Source organism: Eschrichtius robustus, chromosome 2, assembly GCF_028021215.1.
Source record: "Eschrichtius robustus isolate mEscRob2 chromosome 2, mEscRob2.pri, whole genome shotgun sequence".
Taxonomy (NCBI): Eukaryota; Metazoa; Chordata; class Mammalia; order Artiodactyla; family Eschrichtiidae; genus Eschrichtius; species Eschrichtius robustus.
In genome coordinates, this window is record NC_090825.1 from 51246886 (window position 1) to 51273650 (window position 26765).

At 34.6% G+C, this 26765-nt stretch overlaps 1 protein-coding gene across 2 annotated transcripts in view; it reads left to right on the top strand.

The window, feature by feature from the left end:
- CWC27 (CWC27 spliceosome associated cyclophilin) overlaps positions 1-26765 on the top strand; it is a 227022-nt gene that overhangs the window by 92963 nt on the left and 107294 nt on the right. For both annotated transcript variants that reach the window (XM_068535403.1, XM_068535402.1), the window contains exon 12: positions 18628-18731. In XM_068535403.1, the coding sequence (XP_068391504.1) occupies positions 18628-18731 (104 nt within the window). The remainder of the gene's footprint in view (positions 1-18627; positions 18732-26765) is intronic.

Sequence of the window (26765 nt, forward strand, 5' to 3'; positions counted from 1 at the left end):
TTTGCTTTTCTTTTTCCAGTTCTATATTATTAATTTGACATCTTTTTTAATATGGTCATTTACAACTGTAAATTTCTCTCCAAATGTTGTTTTAGCTGCATCCCACAAGTTTAGGTATGTTGTATTTTCATTTCCACTAATCTCAAAGTACTTTAATTTCCCTGGGACTTATTTGATTCATTGGTTGCTTAGGAGTGTGTTGTTTAATTTCCATATATTTGTGAATTTCCAAAATTTCTCTCTGTTATTGATTCCTAATTTCATTCCATGTGTTTGGAGAACATACTTTGTATGATTTCACTTCTTTAACTTAACTACATTGAGGCTTGTTTCATGGCCTAGCATATGTTCTATCCTGAGAACGTTTTATATACACTTGAGAAAAATGTGTATTCTGCTCTTGTTGGGTGAAGTGTTCTATAGATTAGAGCCCATACCTTTGATCACTCACTACAAGACATGAGAAGGTTTGTAGGAAAAACTTATGACACTTTTGCTTTGACATTTCTACTGAAGTACTTTATAAACATTTCACAAACCTAAGGATTATGGATAAGTAGAATTTAGTAGCTTCTAGCAAAGAAGGGAAACACTTTGGGTTAGTCTGAAGAATGGAAGAAAAAGAGAATCAACATTTGTTGAAAATTACCAGCAATACTATGAGCATTACTCCTTTTTACATATGAGGAAGCAGCCTTGGGAATTTTGTATAAACTTTCCTAATGTCACACAGCTCATGAGTTTTTGAGTCAGGATTTGAACCCACGTATTTCTGACTGCAAAGCTTCTGAACTTATCATGTAGAACTTACAGATGGGAATACATGTGAAACTTGCTTTTGGTATTATTGCTGTTTTTGTTGTAAATAGATACAGTTTCAAGAGATAGTCAGTGTGAATTTGCACTTTAACAAGAATAAGTTTCTATTTTATTAGCACACTTTTCATGTGGATGTTGACAGGAGATGAAATCTCCTAATAAAGCAGTCAGTGATTTATCATTAACTTATTCCTAACAGCTGGGAGAGCAGAGCTAATCAGAATCTGAACCATGTGGTAAGATCACAGAGTCCAAGTTTATAGACTAAATCAAGGGTCCTGATTTTTTTTATCAAGAAAGTGTTGTTAGGCATTAGGACAGACCTCCAGTGTTAATTATAAGGAATTACCCTGCAAATCAGTGGGACATGAGAAAGTAATCTCCGCCATAATATTCCAGCACTTTTTAAGTAGACTTGATGTGTGAAGTGTGAACCATACTCCACTGAATGACAGCGATCCCACATGAAGATTCCTATAGCATAGTGAGAGTAGGAGGTTATTTTTAATGCAGAACATTAGGACTTACCTCTAAGCCTAACCTCCTCTCACCCAGAGCTAGGGAAGCTCCTCAAAGGGAGAGGAGGAGGAAAGTACTTTAGGAGATGTCTCCAAAACCTATTTGTTATGGTTCTCTGTTCTGTTTTTGACATTAGTTTTAGACCTTCACTGCTATGTCACATGCCAGATTTGTGTCCTTTTGAACCAGTAGTAGTATTATAGTGCCAGTTCTGAATGCACATCATAAAACCAGAGGGCAGTAACATCCATAAAGCTAATGGTAATGTTGAAAATTCATCAAGAAATTACCAAGACTCTAGAAGACTGCTCTCCCCACCCCAAATTTATTACCCGCTTTTAAACCACATACTAGAAAAGTCATTCTGAAAACTCTCCATGTTAACTGCAACAGTGAAGGAGCATTAAGCATGTAGAGGGACACCTGTGTTCCTCTGGCCCCTAGAAAATTGTTTATTGAGGACCTTACTTGAGAGCAAAATTATGTGTACACACTTATCCACCATTTCCCAGTTGCCTCTGAAATTTTTAGTGATCCCAACTATAGATACTGAAGTTTGAGCAAATGTAAAGTAACTCATTCTGTTTGGCAGCTGGCCTAGGTTTATTTTCAAAGCTAAGCTAATATTAACAAAATTTGATTTGCATATGTGACATTTCTTTGAGCCATTTGTTCTCAAAGTGTGGTCTTCAGACCAGCAGCATCAGCTTCCCCAGGGACTTGTTGTAAACGGAAATCTCAGACCCCACCTCAAACTTACGGAAGCAGGAAGCCAGGGAGTAGAGACCAGCATCTCTTTTAACAAAGCCCTCAGGTGATTCTGATGTACGCTAACGTTTTAGAACCACCATATTCCATTGAAAATACTTTCCACCTGCCCCCAGTGTTATCTTAAGTGGTGTTTAAGCTCTATGTCCAGTCAGACTCTTTTGGTGTTGAGGGTGCAAAATGGTTGAAATATGTCATTTTTATTCTCCCAGGTTTATAGTTGTAGTTTTAGTTATAGTACACTATCTTCCAGGTAAGCTGAAATGTTACCTCGTTTGCTTTGCTGTTTCTTGCCTCATTATCTTTGCATATATCATTCCCTCTATCCAATTCCCCACAGCATTCCTTCTGTCCAGTCTTCACTTGTAAAAATAAAACCCCTTTAGAGTTTGATGTGAGGTCTAAATGAGATAGCATATATGGATGTACTTATTAGCATAGCACTTGGAACATATTTGGAATAGACAAAAAGATAAAAGTAACTGTGTGCATTCTGATCATATTATTTTACTGATTATGATTTTTTAATCAATTTACTCCATAAGAGAAAATTTTAGTTTATTGACAAAATTAAGGACAAATACTGAATCTTGCCACACATCTCATATTAGTTTAATGAAAAGCAGTAGGGGTACATGAAGGCCAAATGTGCACCTTATTCTATAAAATGGTGGCTTTTATTCATGAATCATGAATCAAGCCTAAATTAAGAACTCATGTAAATATAAATAAAGCATCTTTTCCATTTAGACTGAGCTAGTTTGGATTTCACATTAGCTAAATTAAAAATATGTTTTTATTAGGTGCAAGTAGTTTCCAAAGTGCTTTTCCTGGCTCACATCTTGTCCTTATTTTCTTGAAGGGTTGCTCTAGCACAGTTCAAGCAAAATTTTTGGTCCTGTTTGTCTGCCAGGTGGTAACAGAGTAGGAAACCCACAGAGAGGTTAAGTCTATACAGACTTGCAGAAAAGAAAAACTGGCCTTTTCTGCAGCAGTAGCCTGGGAATGAGTCGGCCCTTGCATCCAGCCACTAATGCTCTGAGGATGCCACTTGTTTTCAGCTAAATACCAGCTAGGGTTTTGGATGTAGAGAATCTGCAGATTAATTTAGAGCACACAACGTAAGTGAGAGTTTTTACAAAAGTCAGGAAGCCCAAATTGATAGCCCCTGCTGTGGCTCAGTGCCTATTGTATCCATAATACTTTCATGCTGTACTGTGTATGTTATGTACCTAGAGAGGAAAGAAAACTAGTGAGGGTTTTTTCTCTAAATTTAGAGCTTTACTGTTTACTGTTAAAAACATTATAAAATCTTTCCTCTTCTCCCCTTATTGTCTCCTTGCTTTTCCCCCCATTCCCTGCCCCCATGGCTCTTAGGATAGGAAAGAAGCTTTAAAAAAATGTAAAGGTCTATGTTCATCCTCCAAAACACCCTCTTAGTGGCATAGTGGCTGTGGAACAAAAGCATATCTCAGTGTAGGTCCCAAAGTTTTTAGTTTTGAGAGGTGAGATCAAATTTGAGCAAAAAGTTTTTGACTAATTTGGGTTTGTAATTTTATCAAATTCGTACATTAAGTTTATTTATACATAGTGACAGAAAATAAAATTGCAATGGGAATTTTAAGAAACCTTTTCTTAAAGTCTCAAAACTGCCATTGTGATAGTAAACTTAGTACAAATCGTAATATGCCCTATGATAGAATTTGTCTTGCAAATAGGAAAATCTAAACATTGTGTAAGCATTCAAATATGCCACACTCTCTCTTCTCTTCTTGACTAACATACTCTATTAATAAGCTCTAAGACATTTGAGATTATGCAGTGAGACTGTTGTGAAATCAAAAAGTTCTAACAAATGGATTCTTACATTGGTAAAAATGATGCATGAAGTGTGCTGGACATCAGAGAAGTTTCAGTTGATTAAATTTAACTTCTTAGTTGTAATTTTAAATTTTTTTTATTTTAAAGAAGGTCAGGGAAGGAACATTAAATCATAATACTTACCAAAGATATTCAGGGAAAATTATTAAAAATATTCCCCCTGAAAAAGAAACTTTTCTTTTTCTAAACAGAAATAGGTTTATCTTTAGAATCAGCATTGAGAGTTTATAAAATCATTAAGTCACATGGTATTACACTCTACAGAGCTAATCATTGTTTTCATTCGGTAAACTTACTTTCAAATCTTTCTCTGTTTTTGTTTTTGTGTGTTGGCATGCACATACAAACACATGGTTTTATATAAATTGAATGATACTTTGTCTCTATTATGTAATCTATATTTTATAGTGTAATTATTTTAAATAGATATTTCCCATTTTTAACGGTGTTATAATAAACAGCCAGCACATTCTTTTTTTTTTTTTTGCACTTGTCCAGGTGCTTGAACACTTTGCAGTCCTTAGGATGAATGCCTGGAATTGCTGAGCTCAGGGTACATACATTTAGTATTGATACATGTTGTCAGTGATTAAGAGAAAGGAATTATTTTTTAGTGTTAAATGTACTTTTTTCACCTACCAGAATGAAGAAAAATTGCCATGCTAGGCAATTTAGAAGAAAAATTAGCGCCACCAGCAATTTAGTTCAATTTGACATATTTACTGAATGCTGAATACTGCTTATGTGTCAGATTCTGTGCTAGTTATTAGGGTTGTAAAAGTGAAGTGACTTGGACTTCCCTGGTGGTGCAGTGATTAAGAATCCTCCTGCCAATGCAGGGGACACGGGTTCAAGGCCTGGTCTGGGAAGATTTCACATGCCCCAGAGCAACTAAGCCTGTGCACCACAACTACTGAGCCTGCGCTCTAGAGCCTGCGAGCCACAACTACTGAGCCCGCGTGCCACAACTACTGAAGCCCACATGCCTAGAGCCCCTGCTTAGCAACAAGAGAAGCCACCGCAACGAGAAGCCTGCACACCGCAACAAAGTGTAGCCCCTGCTCGCCTCAACTAAAGCCCACATGCAGCAACGAAGACCCAATGCAGCCAAAAATAAATAAATAAGTAAATTTATTTATTGAAAAAAAAAAGTGAAGTGACTCAGTTTTATTGGACTAATGGAGATTACAAAGAAGTAACAGGCAGTTAAAATACGATATGGTAAGTGTGACAGTAAGGATAAATATAGGGAGCTTGTGTACCAGTATCAGGAGTTCAGAAGTCTTTGTGGGGAAAGTGACATGAAAGCTGAGATCTGAGGATAAATGTATGTGGAGGAAGGATGTAAGAGGGACGAATATTTCAGACCATGAGGAGTAGGTGTCAAAGATTATGACACGTTCTACGAACTAATAGGATTTTAGAATATGTGGAATGCACAAAGGGAGTGAGGCACCAGAGCTAGAGCTGAATAATAAAACAGATCTGAAATCATGAAAAACCTTGTAGTAGAGTTAATGAATATGGACTTTGAGAATTAAGGGGTGCTGTGTAGCAAGGAAGCAATGAGATCAAATTTGAACTTTAAAAAATTATCCTGGCTCTAGTTCGGAGAGTGATTTGAAGTCAAGCAAACCACAGCCCCAAGGTCAAAAGGATATGGTGAGCTTGATTTAGGAAGGCATCCGTACCAGAAGAGTACAAGCTTGCCAGTTATACAAGGCAGTAAGGAAAGGCAATTTTCAAAGTCAGGTAAGCAAAAGCCTCATTTATCTAATGGTTCTTCTCTCCTGAAAAAACACACAAAGTACTTCCCGGAGGACTTGGGAACTCCCACCCACGCAGTGAGGAGAGTCTGAACTTAGGGTTAGAAAAACAGGGTGCATTAGTAATATCATCATCATAGTGGTCGTCATCGTCACCACCACCATCATCTTATAGTTATTATCAGAAAGGCTACACTTAGGTGTACTTGATTATAGACCTAAAACAGAGTGACTCATTCTTGAGTGTAATAGAAGCTCATAATATACTTTTTGTCTTCATCATAAATGGTTCAGGAGGCATGTGAAGTGGGCTTGTAGATGAAGGAGGGACCTCAACATCTCTGCATGCATTGGATAAGAAAGGCAGGGACAGTAGTCCCTAAACTTAAAATGTGAAAAGTTTCAGTGATTTAAGAGGAACATCTACATGCAACTCCATTTGTAAAACACTGTATAAAACTTAATGGTTCTCTAGAAGCCAATTTATATAATTCTAATCCATACTGATAAAAGTCTAGATGAATGCCAGAAAAACTTTTGCCTCAATTTCTTTTCCTTATATAATCCATACCATGTACTGTACTTAAAATCATTTGTTTATGTTTTCATTCTTTTACATAATGTTGAAATCATTTTGATGTCATGAAAGCAAACTTAACAAGGCAAGAATACTGTGAGAAATAGTAAATCTTTAATAAATATTATACATAATGCTTTTCTGTCACTGAGTAACTACGACCTTCACAAAAACGACCTCATCCTTTTTAGGTAGACATTATTTTATCTGATGTCGTTTTCTTAGTGATTTTTATCCTATGTGCTACATTTGAGATGTCTTTCTTCTCACAAAATTTCTCCTCTTTCCTAGCTCCCACACCTCCCTCTGGTGGTTTCCAGGATTAGTATTCTGATACCATTTCTCCCTTAATTTATGCCTATTTTTATTTAGCATATACTACAGAGCATACTCACAGTGTCAGATACTGTGATAAATGTAGCTCACTAAATTTTCTTTAGTGACTTTAGTTTTTTGTAAAAATGATGCCATAAAAAATTAAGGCAGTATATCCGAGAGAGAAGAAAATAGGAAACCCAAAATGAAAACTCAGCTGAAAACATCCAGAAATAACTATCATTAACAGTAAGTGAACATTATTCCAACCATCTCTTGAACTCAGGACCAGAGAGAAGTACTGGGGTAAAAGAAATGGTGGTGAACAATGAATTCATTTAAATAGAAAACTAAGACTGTACAACTGTGAAAATTTTGTGCATAAATGCTGTGGACATTGACAATTTAAAAACACTAATATAACCCAAATTGGAAAATGAAGGAAGGAAAAGGTGGAAAAAATGTCAAGTATACTAATTTCCTCAACCTTTAGGGCAGTTTAATCAGTATAAACGAAAATTAAATCATGTAGTTTAAAAAAGTGACTCCATTCTCTTAATATTTTCATAACATTTCTTCATAAAATGGAGAAATTTCTTAGGAAACCTCTTGAGACAAAGAAACATATAAAAATTAGAAATTTCTTGGTCTACTTCCATTTAGTATTTTTGTGTTACATTCAAGTAAAATAAAATATAATATTCTCTTTTAATAAAATTATCTATTTAACCTTGCTTTTCTCTCTTCTTGGATCACTAAGAGATGTGAGGACACAGGGCAAACCGCTGCCCCCCAAGATGGAGGGACAGACAGGTGAATACAGGGAGTTTAGTTTATCTGAGGACAAGCAGAAATTGCATGGGAACCAGTGCTGGGATAGGAAACCTGAACTATAATTGACAAGTTGCTGGACGCTCAATGTGGCTAAGTTTGAGAGTTAAAAACTCCAGGGACACCTGGTCATAGGGGGGAGCCCCACAATATTGTGAGATTTACCTCTGAGAGCTTAACTAGGTTCTCACAGTAAATCTCACAAATAAATCCCCTACTACTTCCTTCAGGGGGAGAGGAAAAGGAACCATTTTGACTTATGCCAGAGCACTCTGTTCTTTTTGTTTTCCTTCAGGGGAAACCAGTTACCCAGAGCTCAACCTGCTGTGGGTTATCAGAGCTTAATGGACCTGGGAGAAGGGAAATAATCAACTTCAGCTGGCTCTAACCCTCCATGTTGGAGAATTGAAACACCCAAATGCAGCCCATTCTAACCATCCTGCCCCCACCTAAGGGAGGAGAAAAACCTGAGAAACATTTGTGAAGTTCACAGCCCAGAGGCATAGTATCACTAAAAGACTTGCGGCCTAATCATAGGACCATAGGACACATCCCCTTTCCCCATACCTCACTACCACATTACTAAAGTCCTATTTACAGCAGTACCTTTTACCAGTACATAATATCTGGCTATCAAGAAAAAATTATAAGGCATACCAAAAGGCAAAACACAATTTGAAGAGATAAAGCAAACATCAGAACCAGACATGGCAGGGGTGTTGGAATTATCAGACTGGGAATTTGAAACAACTATGATTAATATGCTAAGGGCTCTAATGGATAAAGTAGACAGCATGAAAGAACAGATAGGCAGTGTTAGCAGAGACATGAAAATCTTAAGAAAGAACCGAAAGAAATGCTACAGATCAAAAACACTGTAAGAGAAATGAAGAATGTCTTTGATGGGCTTATTAGCAGACTGGACTCAGAGGAAAGAATCTCTGAGCTAGAGGATATTTCAATAGAATCCTTAAAAACTGAAAAGTGAAGAGAACAAAGACTGAACAAACAGAACAGAACTTCCAAGGACTGCGGAACAATTACAAAAGGTGTAACATACACATGTTGGGAATACTGTACTTCCCTTAATGAGACCTAATGACCATACACATTTTTTGACAGTCACATCACAGTGTTGACTCAGATTGTGCTGTCAACTAAATGCCTCACTGTCTTTTTCTTTCTTGCTGCTGCTGTTACTCCTCCTACCTCCTGGACCCATTCATATACCCTCTACCTGTAATTGGTTTGTCTTCTACTTTATATTCAATGCAGCATCATATGCCAAAATATGGTAAGGACCTAGTGTACAGTATCTTAGTAGAAATATATCTCAAAACTAACTTTGACCTGTTATTTAGCATTCTCGGAACAGTTGCACTAGTAAGGACTAATTCATAATCATTTTTGCTTAAGCAGCCAGGCATTATTTGTTCTCTGCTTTAATGGCTGTAATGAAAGACATCATTTATGTCTTATGTTGCATAAGTCCATGACTACTTTATTCTCACAATATGGCAGTCTACTTTCTCTGTCAAAGAAAAAGGTGAACTTAATTTGAAGTGATTTATCCTTATTAATTTCTGCTGGTTGTTTTATGGTGCTCTGCATTTTGACTATGATATGTCTACATTTGGATTTTCCTTTTGTTTATCCTGCTTGAATTTATTGAGCTTCCTGAATCTGAAGACTAATGTTTTTTATCAGTTTTGGAAAATTCTCAGACATTATTGTCTCCATTTCATTCTCTCTATTTTCTCTTTCTGCAATTCCACTTATACATGTGGTGGACCTTCTCACTCTGTCTTCCATGTCTTTTAATCTCTCATAGTTGTTGATGTTTTTCTCTCTGTGTTTTGCATCCTGTGTTATGCGTGTTTTCAGATATGCATGTTTTTAATGAGCTAAGCTATGCATTTTTTCAGATATGCGTGTTTTTAGTGAGCTAAGCTATGCATTTAAAGGTTTTTTTTTTTTTTTAATGTACTTTATTCAGCACTCCTAGGTATTTGTAAGAGAGTTTTCGGGTTTTACCTGGTATGCTGCCTTACTGGAATTGGAAATCTCAATTATTTTTCATATTGAGTTAATATCATTTTGTAAAGTTGGCTTATGGAATAGACATATGGCTAAAGACCGAACTTCTGCCACAACAGATTTACTCCACTTCTGTCAAATATCAGCTAAGCCAAGTTCTTGCTGTGAAATAACATGTTTGATTCAGAACTTATTACTTGGTGTTTAGAGAAAATAACAATATCACCTATGGTTATCATGGATATTTTATGGTTTGGTGCAGGATTTACTCTTTAGTCTGTTTTGGAAAAGACAGTAAGATTTTCTAAGATTTGAAGGAGGTCTTGCAAAGATTAATGACAATCTATATCAAACGTCTCAACTTTTTATTTAAAAATAAATGTGATCTTCCATATGAAAGGAGTAAGATTGTAACTCTAAAGGCCAGATGCAGGTGCATTTAAATTCTTCCTTCTTTTCAAATTTCAGTGTACTTATGGATAGGGATTGTGTACTTATGGATAGGGATTATAGTCTTTCTTTTCCTACATATTGATGTAACAATATAAAGGACATGTGGAACATTATCTCTCATATTAAATTTTATCTCCTGACAGATGCTTCCAAGATCACTTAGATAAAATAACATAGGTTCTCTGTTAATCATCCTCTTAGAAATTATAAATGTGTGTGTGTATATATATATATATATATATATATATATATATATATATATATACATTTCCTTGTTGACTTATTTACTCCTTACCTTCTCAACTAGACTATAATGAATGAAAATAAGCAATTCCATTCCAAGTGTTTAGTGACCAGAATTAAGGTATAAGAATTTTGTAATTTTTAGGGGTTTTTTTCTACTGTTATATTTCTTATTTTCATAGTATATGATATTTAATCCAAGCAGTACATCAAACAGAAAAACTTATCTGTAAGATTTGAAATCTATGCATCCATGAGAAAAATGGAAGGGTTTGCCTTTTTGATCTCTTTAGTTAGCCTGAGGTCTCATTTTGTCAGTAATTGATTCTGTAAATAGTAAGAATAGAAGTAGTGTTGGTGCTGGAGAGAACGATAATGATAATAATAGAAGAAGCAAACTCATGTTGAGCACATATTTGGGCCAAGCACCATGTTAAGTACACTAAGTAATTTCCATGGAATCATGTTTCTTCCTTACAACCTTACTTTTATTCTCATTTCAAGATGAGAAAACAGACTTAGATTGGTTAACTTAGTTGTCTAAGACCATACTGCTAATAATAGGTAGAACAGAGTTTGAACACACAAATCAGGGGTTCCATGATTTAATTTGTTTTTTTATTTCCTGTATATATTTTCAAAATTAATGTATAAACTATAGCATATTGAAATACTTTCCTGATACATGTTTAACCTGCATCTCTGCTCCTGCTGATGATACCATACTAAAAATCGTGCCATACATTTTTAGTTTTAATACTTATGATGGGCTTTTATTACGGCTATTTTATGATTTCATCAACAGCCAAGCTGTTGTTTCATTACAAACAGATTTGGTATCTTTGTGATTAAAGTGACAGACTAAAAACCATGAAGGCTGTACTGTTTGGCTTGCAATCATTTCCATGTGTTATGAATTCTTATCAGATGTTGGGAAATAGCAGGCTTAAGCTAACTGCAAGTACTACATTCATGGTCCAAGAAGCAGTGATCTGTAATGGATATGTGTTTAGCTGTCAGCTTGCTTAACAAAGTCTCTAAGCAAATTCATTTACCATCGTATGTATTAAGGAGATATGTATACATAGTCCATTTCATTTTTGTAGATTAAAGTTCTCTTCAAAAGCATGTCAAATACTCAGGTCTTGATAACTTTACCTTTTTTTCTTTTTGAAGGTGAATGTTAGAGGAAGTCAGTGTTTGAGTTCACCACCCTTATATTAAGATAATATTTCTCATGCCATAAGAAAAAAGAACAGATATAACTCAAAATTTTCCTAAGGCACATTCCTGGAAACTGGAGAAAATGAGAAAAGCATCTGGGAAAAAATAAAAACTGACTGAAAATCATGCAGGATACTTGTCACTGACATTTTAAATCCTCAATCTCAAGTTGAAAAGCTGTATGATTAAAAAAAAATTGCAAGATTTTTAACTTTTATAAAGTACTATAAACAGTCCAATAAAAATATAAATATACTGTAGGTATAAAAACTTTCCTGCGTAGTTACTTATTCATAGTGTCTTCTGTTGTTCAGCTTAAAAATAAGGTACTCAAGTCTAAATGTACTTTTCATTCAGTGGGTAGTAAGCACATTAAGTGAAAAACTGCATAAAGAATTAGGATGTCTGTATCATATTTACAGTATTGTTACTGACTTAGGCAATATTGAAAAAAAAAACTGTTACCATCTCTATACTTCAACTTCTTTGTGTCTAAGGTGAAGACTATATTCAGCATCTCGCCATTTCCTTAGATTATGGACTTTAAGATCCTAAATCCAGAGGACTTGAAATAGAATGATCTGCAGAGTATAATCACTTTTTACATTTATAATTGTGATTATGCATTTTAGAAATATTAATTTACACCTTCCTCAGACTGTTCTTAGGTGATGATAAAACTGAGGCAAAGGAGGATTAGTTGCTTTCCTGTGACCATATAATGATGTTGGGTCTAGGTGTTCTGATCAACATGTCTCCTTTTTTTATACAAAAGTTGTATTTACTCTTTTGGAATGGACATTGGCCATAAGAAGATAAAACAACCCATCAATGAGATTAGAGTATGTATCTTTAATAGTATAGTAAGTAGTATCATTTTACTTAAAATGATTGATTTTTATTTAAAGTTTTAATTCTTTAAATTGCTTATGTAATTTAATAGTCATGAGTTGGTTGTAGTATATTTTATTTAAAAAAAAAAAAACTGCCTTCTAAGCACCTAATAGTGCTCTTAACTCATTTTAATCCTTAATCTTTGCATCAGCTTTGTTATAATAATAGGCTGAATATAGTCAGAATTTACAGATGAGAAAACTGAGGTACAGTGAGCTCGAAAACTTTGCCCCAAAGCTGTGCTCTAGTGCCACTTTCTCCATGAAGCCTTGAAAAATGAGGAAGACTTTAGTTGGCAGTAATAGGGAGAAAAGACAATTTTAGGTAATGGAAATGGCATGAACCAAGGCGTGTATGTGCTGAAGCTCAAAGTTTGCCAAGGTAATTATGACTAGTGTGTTTTGGCTGAAATTTAGAGTAACCGTAGAGGATACTGTGATAGATAAAGTTGAAAAAGCAGTTTGAAGGTAGCTCGTAAGAGGGACTTGAATGCTTGGGAAAGAAATTAGTGCACAATTCAATAGGACTTAGGGAGTTAAAAAGGTTAGGGAGTAGAATTGTAGGGTTTGGCCTAGGTGTGCAAAATGAGTGGAAGAAAGGTCAGACCAGAAGCACATAGACCAAGTAGGAGACTGTGGTCATAGTGAAGTCACGAAAGCCTAAACAGCTGTCACTAACCACAGAAAGGAAGAGACTTTGTAAAGGAGGAAGAATGTGGCTACTGAATAGCTGTAGAGAGTAAGAGAGCAATACTAGAAGATGGGCCTGACGACCAGCGTTCTGGTGGCTTATCAAAGAAAGGAGAGAGAAAATGAGGTGGTGTTTTTTGAGTAGCCAAAATGATCAATCTGACTTGGTAAATTTGATGCATTTGTGGGATACTAATTGAAGTATCCATCTGGCAGTTGGAAATGCGAATTTAAGCTTGAAAGTGGAAATGTGTAAAGAGCATAGGCTAACGATCTGGCTTTTACACTTTGACTGCATTAAGAAAATAGAATTGAAATCCTGAACATGGATGAAATTTCTAAAGAAGAGAAGAAAAAAAGAGAGGGTTGAAACTAGGCTACTAAGAAGCACCTAAATTTGAGAAGCAAGAGGTGGAAGAGTACAAGCCAGTGGAAACAGAGAAAGAATATCCAAAAGGTAGAACGAGATCAAGCATGGCACTAGGTCTGAGGTCACAAAAGTTTAGAGGTCAAGGGTCAACAAAGTTGGATTCTTCTGAAGGTCTAAGTTATGATCTAAAGGGAAGCCACTGAAGTTTGTGAAGAAGGTACTTCTTCTAGGACAGCAGTTTAAAGAATGTGTGGGTTACTGGTAAGGTATTAAAATAGGTGGATAGTGGATACAATCAAGACAAGAGCCACTGAGAAATTGGTTGTAAAAAAAAAAAAGAAATGGACGCTCAAAGATGTGGAAAAAATGGAAGGACAACATTCTCACCTGGGCTCCTCACAAATACCTAGCATTTAGACTTTGCCCCAGGCTCTCTTCCTAGCTCTATCTTTTGTTTCTAGTCCCCGTCCCCCTTTAAATCATCTATGCTATAGCATAATGTTTTAACGTGCACCCTATGTTTTACCATCTCCCGTCTTTTAAGACACACTGCTTGGATGCCTTTCATTGTATCTCCTCTTGGCCAACTTCTACTCATCTTTTGGGGTCCACTTCAAATGCCTCCTCTATGAAGCCATCCCTTATTTAGTGTAAGTATTCTTTCCTCAGAATTTCAAAATGCTTCAGTCATTTCTTTGTCATGGCAGTTATTGCTTTCTATTATGTACTGTTATTATTATTTATGTACATGATTTATCTCTCTCCTTGGAATTTAGGCTCCTTGGAGACTTTCTCAAGGTTTCAGTTATACCATAATGAAAAGAGCATAGACTTAGAATTCAGACAATCTCATTTTCAGTTTCTAGCTCTTTCACTTTCTGATAGATTGTGTGACTTCAGGCTTAGTATTTAAGCTCTGTAAGCCTCAGCCTTCCTCCCTATAAAATGCCTATATCACAGGTTATTGAGAAGATTAACTGGTAAGGGAGGTAACTGATTTAAAGAACCTAACAAAGTCAGATTCCTTTCCCTCCTTATTCATCTTGATTTCTGTGTCATCACTCAGAATGGTACAGTACAGGTATTAGATGCTCCAGAAATTGCTGAATGAATTAGTAATTTCTTTGCTATTACTAAGTATATAAAGGCTACTATAGTTTCTAGGCTCCTGATATTTTATTGGGATGATGTTTTTAAGGAATTCTTTTTTTCATTGGAACAGAGTATACTATAGATTTACCAGATTAAAAATATATACAATGCAGAATTATTTGATGGATAATGGTGATGTCATACAAACCATGTTAAAATTCAAATGAATCCAAATTAGAGACCTACCTATTAGGAAAAAATTAATTAGCTTAGAGTTAGTAGTAGCTTATAGAAGCTATTTCTTTTACCATACAAGTAGAAACTAGGTTTTGAGGGAGCCAAAAAGATGCTTCCTAGACTCAAGCAAGCCCATAGTTTGTATGATTGCTTTGTAAGCAGTATATGGTGACATATACTCCAGGCTTACAATTTTCATTCTCATTTTAACAGATTCAAATATATTCTATTACCAATGGATAAAATTATATTCCAGAGAATGTAAGATTGGGAACCCTAAAACTGGACTGTGATCTAAAGACTAGGTTAAAAACTTGCACTTCATTCCAAGAGTTATGGATTCCACAAGTACTAACAAATGGTGTTGTTTGAATAATCTGAAAGATTTTGACAATGTTGTAAATTTTTAATTACTTGAAAAATTCAGTATAATGAAAACGTACTTTAATAATCTGTAAAGACCTAAACCTTCTGTCTCACTTTGTCTTTTTTGAGTTCTTATTCATCATTGTTCAGTTTGTATATTATTATGGCTACTTCAATAGTGTATCTAAATCTTTTACTATTTAAGGATAAATTTTTAGAAGCTGGCATTACACATTCATTGCCCTTTTTAAAAATTACAAACAGGGTTGATCTCCATATGGAGTAGAGGTAACATTCGTTTATAATAAATAATATAATAAGGAAATATTCCTACTTGACAAACAGCCCTTAACTGTAGTACTGTTTCGAACATAAGATCTGAATAATAATAGCCATCATCATTTGTTGAACATGTATTGAATGCCCAATATTTCAGATACCTTACTCTGATTTTATAGTTGAGGAAGCTGAGACTCAGAGAAGTTAAATAATTGTTGTTAGGTCTCCCAGACAATAAGTGATGGAGTTGGCTTTTAAGTCAGGACTTTCTGAACCCTAAGTTAATCTTTTTAATGACTGTGCTCTACTGACTCTACAATAGTTATACTCTCATTGCCTCTCATTCTTTGCATACTTCAGATCACTCTAATAACTAGTTTTGTTCAGCCATCATGTAGCATTTCTTCTTCAACTTTCAAAATAATCTTCCCCTCAAGGCCTTAGTCTTCAGAAAATATCATCTGAGTTTCCTGAATTACTTACCAAAGTAAACATTTTTTAAACTAGTATAATAAAAAGATAAGGGTATTTAGTGGATGGAGCAAAGATGTGGTTGCTATTCTCTGTTTTCACATAACGTCAAGAGATAGGAAGTAATTACATTTATCAGAGAAATAGATCCTGAGAGCCTAAACTAGGCATTGATGATGAGAGTCAAGAGGAGCAGTTACATGTGAGAGAGATTGGAAGATGACATACCTCTACGGTGATTCAGTGAAAGGGAGGGTGAACAGTCCCAGGGGAAGTTCAGAGTTTGGTCATTAGGAGGAAAATGGTTTCACGGTCAAATAGGGACTTCAGGAGAAAGGACAGATTTGGCCAGGAAGGAGATGGCTTGGAGTTTTGACATAGAGAATTTGTAATTCTTGTGACATCTAGCCTCAAGCATCCATCTGGATCTAAGCCCTTGACATGTGGCTAGTTTGAATTGAGATGTCCTGTAAGTGTTAAATATACACTGCATTTGGAAGAGTTAGTACCCAAAAAAAGAATGTAAAATATTAATATTCTCATATTGGTTGCATGTTGAAATAATAATATCTTGGATATTTTGAGCTATTGAGTTAAATAAAATATGTTTTTAAAATTAATTTAACCCATTTCTTTTCACCATTTTTTTTTTAATGTGGCTGCTAGGAAACTTAAAATTGTATATGTGTCTTACCTTATATTTCTGTTGGACAGCACTAATGTACACAGAGATTTGTAATAGATAGTTAGAAATGTAGGGCAAAATGTCTAGATTTGGAAATAACCCATTATAAAAGTGATAGCTTATGTTATAAGATTAGATAAAAATGCTGGCGTACAGGGTATAGAAATGAGAAAGATGCCAACAATTATAGGATGAGAAGAGAAAGAGTAATTCGGAGGAGAATTAGAGAATCAAGACTCTAAAGTGGTACACAGTCTGATAGAATTTCAGAAAGAAGTAGTTCTTATCATTGAATGATAGAAAGGCCAAAGAGGAAGAGGAGGACTGAGAAAAGGACATTGAATTTGATTGATATAGAAGCAGTTTCAATAGAGTATAAGAAGGATAGATTGCAAGAGATTAAGAAGTTAGAGGTTGATGAATTAGACTCTGTATATAAACTATTCTTTCAAGCGAGGAGTTCACTTGTAAAGATAGCAATCTCTTGATTGGAGCAGAGTACAGGGAAATTTGAGCATGCTGTTGGCTGAATGAAAGGATTAGTGAAGTAGGAGTGCTTGAAGTTATAAGAAAGAGAAGATAATTTCTATAGTAAGGTCCTAATGCATTGGGTCCCAAACCTGAGTTCATGTTGGAGTCACCTGGGTAACTTGTCACAGGAGCAAATTCCTAGGCAACATCTCACATCTAAAGAAATAATATTTTCTGGAGTTGTGTCTCCCAAACATGTTTTAACAAGTTCTTCTAGGTGATTATGATGTATCCATCAGGCCAAACAAATTAAGAAAATTAAGGGTTCCAGTGAGGACATCAGTGAAATGACTGACCATAGCATCCAGAATGGATAGAGAGACGACTGGGTTAGAATAAGACTGGTGGACTGTGAACTACGATTAAGGAGTTGGCTTTCATTATTAAAAGAGTGAGCATAAGTTTAGTAGGAATGAAAGGCTGAGAAAGCTAAAAACGTAGTGGATCTTGATCAGAGAGGGAAGTTTCAGAATTGAGGACCTTGGAGGCCAAGCTGTGTGTGTTTGATATGGAAAAAAGGTGAAAAGAACTGAGTCATGCACATTGTAAGACCTATCAGTTTGGTGACTCTAATACAGGACAGAAGTAAAAAAGTATGAGATTTGGGGTTTAGGAGGAAGCACTAAAGGCTGAATCAGTAGGGAACTATTTAGACTTAGGATTTTGCTAAACCTTGATTATCTTTAGAGAACATTCCCGAATGGGGTGCCTCCTTGGGCTACCGTGTTCTTAGTCTCCGTGACCCACTCTAGCTTGTGGAAAATAGAGTGGGTGCCTGACATTCACAAATGTAAAATGCATAGTTTTAACTATTCACAAGTGACCCTCAGGGTTAATGACATGGACAGTTAATAATTTTTTCCAAGACTTGAATTTGAATCTCCTGCCCTAAAAGTGGCCTGTAGAAACCAGTCACTTAACAAGTGACTTACAGTGAAGCCAACAACTTACATCTCCATTTGCCTTTAATATATGATTGTATTAATTATCAAAATACCTCAGCCTGATAGGTTTCACAGGAGAGGAAATTATTTGGCAAATTGTGATATAAATGGGTTCAAAATTAATTGAGTTAAAAAAAAATTAACACTGCTCCTAGCATATAATAATTGCTTAATAAATGGTAGTTATTGGTGCCAGTTCAGGAATTCAACAAGTTTCGAAGCCAGATGTTTTTGTGTATGCCCAGGTTTAATGAATAGTATTTATATTAAAAAGTTTGTTTTGATTTGGAATCTCCATGAATTATTAAACTGAAACTAGAATGTTAAATTTGCAAGTAAATTAGAGGGAGAACAATAGTTCATTTATCACTTACCAACTGTTTGATATATTTGAAGGGGGCTATATTTCATAGTAACTCATATTATATTGCTATTATGAAAATCACAACTTTTAATATATCCTTTAAGTATGTTTCCATACCACAAATACACATACACAGAAACAAAATGAATTACATTATTCACTTTGTTTTTCTTAGAGATTTAGTGTACCTGACAACTAGATTTAGTTGTTTCTGCTAAACAACTTTCTCTTTTGGTCTATTATATACTTATATAATTGTTTTTGCTTTATAGGGAAGAGCTCAGAAAAGAAGCAAGACAATTAAAGCGGGAACTCTTAGCAGCAAAGCAAAAGAAAGTGGAAAATGCAGCAAAACAAGCAGAACAAAGAAGTGAAGGTAAGGGCAATTATCAAGCTTATATTTTCACTTGGTACTTATTCCCTCTTCCCGAGTTGAGTTTTGTTGCTGTTGTTTAATGCTTTCTTTGGCCAGTTAGCCAATAAAATTAAGTTTCACTTAGGACTTTTGTCTGAGAAGGAAATTCAATCAAACATGATCGTAACTAGTGTTCCTTAATAAACAGAGTACTTCACATCAAGCAAAACTTAAATGTTGCCATAGCACATATCTAGAAGTACACAGGACAGAATGTCCATTTTTACATTGCATACCCTTTAAAACATTTAAGAAAAGTGTTTAGGCCCTATATATGAGACTTGTATAGACATTATTCATACGTTGGTTTGAATAGTATTAAATACAAATTCTTGTTTTTTGTTTGTTTTTGGTTTTGCTCTTATGTTTAGGTACAGAAAATCTAAAGTATTGATATAACTGATCAAAAGCTGATCAAAATAATATCCTGCTTTTTACACAGGTTAAATATTTCTTTATTGTACTGTGATTTTTTTAATAAAGCTCTAGAATAGCTTCAAAAAAGCTTTTTTACTGAAGATCTTTAGTTTAAAACTGTTTCAGCTATAAAACATGTAATATTCAATTTCCAAAATAACAATTGGAACTCTCGAATCTGTCTTCTTTTTACAATAATAAAATACATTGTAGATTCAGTGAACATGATCAGAAATTTGATTGTTACCTTTAATAATGTACACTAAATTTGGCTTAACAAATTTGCTTTGTGCATATATCTTGTGTAGTCTCATGCTTTTGGAAAGCATGAATATTTTTATCTACTAGGTTCTATAACAGTCACTGGAGATATATCAAAGCATAAGATGTAATATCTAGCCTTAAAGAATACGTATTCCAATACAGAACAGTGGTACAGCATTTGGCCATAGGCATTATTATTTATTTTAAGTAGCACAAGTAATACCACGTAACTATCTAAAGCTCATAGTTCTTAAGATTATTTGTACCATGTCCCCAGTGACTATTATAGTAAAGGCAGGTACTTGATGTAGAACTTAGAATCACCAAAATATGTTTGAGTGAAACAAATTATTAAAAAGTTAACTCACCAGAATGACACAAATTATAAACGGAATTTGAAGGAAAGGATAGACTTATATGTGACTAGATCATATGAGTAAAATGTAACCCAGATTAGAAAGAAGCTATATTGGCAATATTGAGATTTGAAAGAGTACAAGATTTCAAATATTGTATTTGAAAGAATACAGTGAGGATTATTTAATTTTAAGTTTATATATAATTTTCCCAGGGGACTGTTTCTTATAATTAAAAAGCATTTTAAATATATGAAAGTAATTCCTTTTAACTGGAAAGATGTTTTATTTTAATTTTTTATTCATTTTTGAGCTAGTAATTATTATTCTCCCACCCCATCTGAAGAGCCATGATGGACTAGGGCTATGAAGTTGGCAGTGGATGGTTCTTGCCTTCGTACATAGTTCATGATCTAGTAGGAGTGAGAGAATTGCAGTAGGAAATTACTGAAATAGAGCTGTATGGTTAAGGCCTGTATTAGACATAAACAGTGCTGTGTTGATTTATTTGTCTGCCTTTGAAATACTTAATACAATTAGGTAAAGAAAGATTTGAATCTTAAAAGAATGATTTCTTAACACACACACAAAAAGAAGGTTCTTCTGGAGCTTATTTCAGTCTATTTATATGAAAGTTAGCCAGGTTAAAAATCTTTTTATTTCATAATTAGAATGAGAATTATATATTACTTTTAGAGTAATATATATATTACTTTTCTGAATTTAATTTTTCTTATATCATCTAGAAATACCTGGATTTTCCCTAAATCTGAGAGACAGTTAAAATTAACTTCCCAAAGAAAGCAATCATTTGGTTGCTATCGTTTTTCTTCTAGTCTCAGAATGGGCCATGTTATTTATTTTTTTATTGTTTTATTTTGAAATAATTTTAGACTTACAGAGAAGTTACAAAAATTGTGAGTTTCCAGATGCCTTTAATGTTAAGGTCTTGTGTAACCATAGTACAATGATCCAAACCAAGCAATTAATATTAACACGGCACTATTACTAACTGCAGACCTTCTTAGAATTTCACCAGTTTTCCCACCTGTGCCCTTTGTCTGTTCTGTGATTCCTTCCAGAATTCCATATTGCATTTAGTCATCATGTCTCCTTAGTCTCTTCTGATTTGTGACGGTTCCTCAATCCTTTCTTCTCTTTCATGAACTTGACACTGGTTAGATATTTTGTAGAATGTCTCAGTTGAGTTTGTCTCATGTTTTCTCATGATTAGATTGAGGCTTACACATTTTTTGGAAAGATTGCCACATAAGTGGCATGTCCTTCCCAGTGCATTGTACCGGAGGTAACAAGATGTCTGTTGTCTTTTTATTGGTGATATTACCATGATCACTTGGTTAAGGTGGTTTCTGCTTAGTTGCTACACTGTTAAGTTACTCTTTTTCCCTTTGAGATTATAAGTAAGGGAGGGGAAGATACTTTGCAACTATACAAATATCCTGTTTCTTTTCAAGCTTCCTCACACTAATTTTAGCATCCATTGATGGATATTGCCTATAGGCAACAGTTATTTACTGTGGTGTTCTAATGGTGACTATTTCCCTGATTAGTACTACTTTTATTACTTGGAATTCTTCACTAAGAAGAATTTACTATTTTTAATACAAATTTTGACAGTAATACTAGGTGCTCATTATATGAAACACTAATGGTTGTACGAATGCTTTGGAATATTATATTTCAAAGTAAACAGGAAAGTATTAAGACTCAATTTCAGTTACTAGCAGTGAGGTTATTTAAGCCTTAGTGACTCCATTTTCTTATCATAAATCCAGGGATAAAATGCCTTGTGCATCCTTCAAGTTGCTTGAAAGAAGTAAATTAGGTAATGAGAAGACGTTTAATAAATTTATAGTGCTATATAAAAATAATAATTTTACATTTGTAAGAGAAAAATATAGTTATTCATGGTTTCATTTTGTTTCCTATCCAAATCTACAAATTGAAAATATGAATTTTTAAGCCTATTTTTTAAATTAATTAATTAATTTATTTTTGGCTGCATTGGGTCTTCGTTGCTGCACGTGGGCTTTCTCTAAGTTGTGGCGAGCGGGGGCTACTCTTCGTTGCGGTGCACGGGCTTCTCATTGTGGTGGCTTCTCTTGTTGCGGAGCACAGGCTCTAGGCCCGCGGGCTTCAGTAGTTGTGGCACGTGGGCTCAGTAGTTGTGGCTCGCGGGCTCTAGAGCGCAGGCTCAGTAGTTGTGGCGCACGGGCTTAGTTGCTCCGCGGCATGTGGTATCTTCCCAGACCAGGGATTGAACCCGTGTCCCCTGCATTGGTAAGCGGATTCTTAACCACTGCGCTACCAGGGAAGTCCTGAAAATATGAATTTTAATACTGTTTTAGAGCTAAAGCCTATAATCAATATGGTTACATATAAATATGACATAAATTAAAATCTCAAAATAAGCTTTCCTTAACTGTGTTTTCACAGTTGCATTTTTATAATCATATTCTTTCTTAAAAGGTATGTGTGTGTGAACTTAGGTACATTCTTAAGTAAACCTTCCAGTAGTATTATTTCCTGATTCTATGAATTAATCTGGCAAGTCTAACACTTGCTGACTACTGCCACTTTATTTTAGAATTTAATGTATTATTCTCACATTAAAAGCACTTGGAAAGAAACCCATAAGTACGAGAAAGCTTTGTGTTCTAATGTCCGTGCATTAATTTACCTAGTTTTGTCCTTGCATGAATGGAGGTCTCCCATTTAGCCAGGTGCTCTAATAGATGTGATACTTTTTCAGGGCTTCTGTCATCTTAGGAAATCACCTTTGATCAGGGAGTAATATTCCTTTGATTTTATAATCCTTATCCAATTTCCTGGGCTAGATCCTTAGCCAGATTTGTATAGACAATTAGGAATTTATATTCTAACCATAGTTCTGCTTCTAAATCTATTCTATTACCTGAGACAAGTTACTTTGAAATCAGGATCCATCTGTTTCTCCATATAGAAATTCTAAGATAAATAAGGTGTGCTATTTTAATTTTTTTAATGTTTTGCTGTATTTACTCTTTATTAATTCCTTCAGTTCCATTATGACAGAAAATAAAATAATTAAAAGTCATTTGAAAGAAAGATTGTTACTTTTACATCAATAAATACTTTGGGCCCCATACAATTAAACAGTCCAAAATACATTGCCATTTGATATTACCTGATTGTAGTGATAGTGCCATGAGCATACGTACATGTCCAAACCCATCAAACTGTACACATTCAAACATGTACAGCTCATTTGTATGCCAATTATGCCTCAACAAAGCTGCCCCCTAAGAAAGAATATTGATCTACAACCCAGAAACCTCTTAACATCTCTGCCCTACTGTGAAAGCATATACTTATAATTGAGTCAATGTATTAATCTTTTTAACACCAATGTAGTAAAAAGCTTCTCTATGTAGTAAAAATGTATATGGGACCATCCATTTTTCTCTTCAGTCTTCCCAGTAAAGCTCAAGATCTTCTATTTCTTATATCACAAAGATATTGTCAGATAATAAATATAATTATGCCTCTGTGTATGGAGAAAAGCACTACAAAAATATAACCTCATAATTTTTGCCATTGCTTTGCCACCTATTTACTTTTTAAAGGCCTCAGATAATGTATAAAGAAGGCTTCAGTAAACGAAAGAAATAGAATGTGAAGGAATACAGCCATTATTATAGTCATATAATGAGAATTTTTATAGCAGCATGAAATTTGACTCTAAAATTCAAAAAAATTACATTTCTTAGTTGAATACAAACTCTGCAGTAGGCTCTAACATCCCAATTTAAATAAACAAGGAATGTGGTGTTTTACTTTAGATACCAGCAATGTCAAAAGAGATGTACTGCAGGACAATCCTGTTTACAGCCTGGGAGTCTCTTTAGTCCCACTGTAAATCATCCAGGCCTGTGCATAGGATTTTTGTAGGGGGTAATAAATTTTGAATAAGATTGATAGTTAATTGGAGATAGTTGGTTTCCTGTGTTGGCTCTGTCAAGTTCTTTAATAAACTATATAATCCTTTTTGTTAAATTATGTCTCTAAGTCCTTTCCAGATTTCTTTAAGTTTCATCATATCAAAAGCAGCACCAAACTGAACATAGTCACATAGAGATATGCGTTTGGACTTCTTCTCTAATCAGCTCTAGGGAGATAAGGTGTCAGATCCTCTTTTCAAAGTTCCAAGCACACAATACCTGCTCTATGACTAGCGCCAGAAATTAGAGGAGGAAGAGCAATCTGAGCTTGTAAATCAAGAAACAATTTTAAAGCCTCTTCATGAAACACATCCCTGAGGTGCTTAGTACCTCTCAAATTGCACTGGGCCATTTCAGGTCTCTTCAAACTGTCTTTTTAATGCTGGATTAAGTCAGACTAGGGCCTCTCAGGCTTGATAGGTTGTGAAAGTATATAGTTTTTGACTACTTTTCATCTATCTAACATATAATGTTAAATTAGCTTAATCTTGGTTTTTATAAGAAACAGAAACCCTTCTGGAATGTTAGCTCTATGTTGTGCCTGATACCATGTAGAATTAATTCCTCTCTGAGCAAACTGGTCCTGTTTTCCAAAGCAGTTAGCTCTCTTCAGGGAGCCTTAAGTCATCATTTTGTTCCTGGAGGCTGGAAGTATCAGACCTATTTTTCCCATAGTCTACTCTTAATATATTGGTAACTTTTAATGTTATTTACATGGAAAAGTGAAAGTATATTTGCCCTTGACTCATAGAAAGCCTCTCAGTCCAGCCATCAATAACACTCTATTTATTCTTACTTTGGGCATGGTGCCAATAAACTGATTACCTGGTTCTAAGTTAAAAACAGATTAAAGAATAATAAAAGTGTGGGGCAGTACTCTTTGAAAGGGTAAACTTGATGGTATATAAAGTGTACCTCAAGGATTAGAAAATAAATAAATAAACAAGCAAAAGAAAACCCAGGGCAGGGACTTCCCTGTGGATCTTTCTAGCCTACTATTTTATAGGACTAAAAATAATATAAAATTTTTTAAAGTGAGAGAGAAAGGCATGGCTAGGGACATCGATTCAGGTAGCAGTAAGAGGTGATACATGACCACTTGACATTAGGTAAGGAAACACAAGAACATAGTAGTGGAATATTATGGATATATTTGCTGTAGATGATACTTCATTATATTCTGAAAGCAGGTCAGTATTCAAATAATTGACACTTATTATACTGATTCTGATTCATTAAGAAAAGTCTAGATGTTATTTATTACTATTTAATAAGGCAGAGAATAGGCAATCGTTCTAACCTAATTGGTAAAAAAAAAAAGTTTTTAGTTATTTTAATCAGTTAAAGATAAGATTCTCTTATCTGAAATATGTAATTGTGTGGAACACCTCATTTACTAGAAGTCCTAGAAAAATGAAGCTTCCCTTTGTAGCCAGGACAGTCTCTCAAGTGAAATTTTATTGAATGCATTTTACTACCTTTATGTGCCAGAAAGCATGCTTTATTTTTAACAGTATATTTTTCAAAAATATAATTTTTAAAATAATAAAGACTTTTAAAGGGGTATAGCAAGTTTAAAGATGTACATACCCTCACAATTAGACCAAGAATTTAATCTTTTGATACAGTGAGTAAGAGATGATCATCTTTAATGTGAGAATCCATAAAGTACTTTGTTCTTTTTTTGGACAGTCCATCTCAAACTTCTCACTAGCTATCGTGAACAAATCTTGCTGAGCTTTACTTTGATAACCATATGCTATGGGCATATTTAATTTTATTTTCTTGCATTCTGTGCCATCTTGCAGACCTCCTAGTAGTTACTTAGGACTCATCTCTTGCTACTTTTAAAAACCAATGTGTTAGGGGTACCTCTTTGCTGCCCTTCACTGTCTTAATATAATTTTTTTAATAAGCATTCTTTCTGCCTGGTGACTGATATAATTCCAATGTGTGAAATTTGACAAAAGCCTTAAGCTATATTTTTAGTAACTGCAATTTGTCTTCTTTTTATTAATATCGATGCCATTCCTAACCCATTAAAAATAGGTTTGCTAATTGATACAGGTATGTATTAACCTTTGGGCATAACTGTCTCTTTAAAAAAAAAAAAGCTGTATTATTTCTTCCAATTGTAAAAGTAACATATGTCCTTTGCAAAAATATCAGAAATGTAGAAAAGCATAAAGGAGAAAAAGAAAGATCACCCCATAATACTTCTTCCAAAGACAGCCGTGGTTAACTCTGTGATATTTATTTTTCTGGACTTTTTAATCTTCATGCCAGAAACACACATGTATATTATTTTCCATGATGTTATTTTATCATAAGCTTTTCACAATATGCTTTTTTTTCAAACTTTCCAAGTGAAATTGACTGTTAACTCTTAAATGGACAAGTTGCTTTTAGAGGTATTTCTTCCTCTTAACTCTCTCATATCTGGCAGAGTAAGATTTAGAAGATGATGGATACAAAAACTGTATAAATGTAAATGAGAGATGAAAAATTCCCACCGTTTTCAGCTCTAGGGTTTAGAAGATGTGAGGGCACTGACACTCAGGGTCTACATCTCCATCGCTGATGGGAATTATTTATACCTCTCATAAATTAAAACAAAATGAGAAAATACTGACTGACATTGCCTGGTAGCCTGCCGTCTTGTCATTTCTCAAGTGGCCACTGATAAATCTGCAAGGAAACTTTGTAATCAGATTAGATATTTGGAACCTGAATTGAAATAATTATAAATTTGTCCACTTTAGAAAATAAAAGAGGTGAGGGCTGCGTATGTGTGCGTGCACATGTTTTTTGTTTTGTTTTGGGTATTTAAATTGTCTCAAGGGGGAACTAATACCATCATTAAGAGTTTGATTATAACCAGCAATCCCATTTGGGAATGGAGTTGTTAACTATTCCAGACTGCTGTCAAGACCTTATTTTAAGTAAGATGTTTTTCT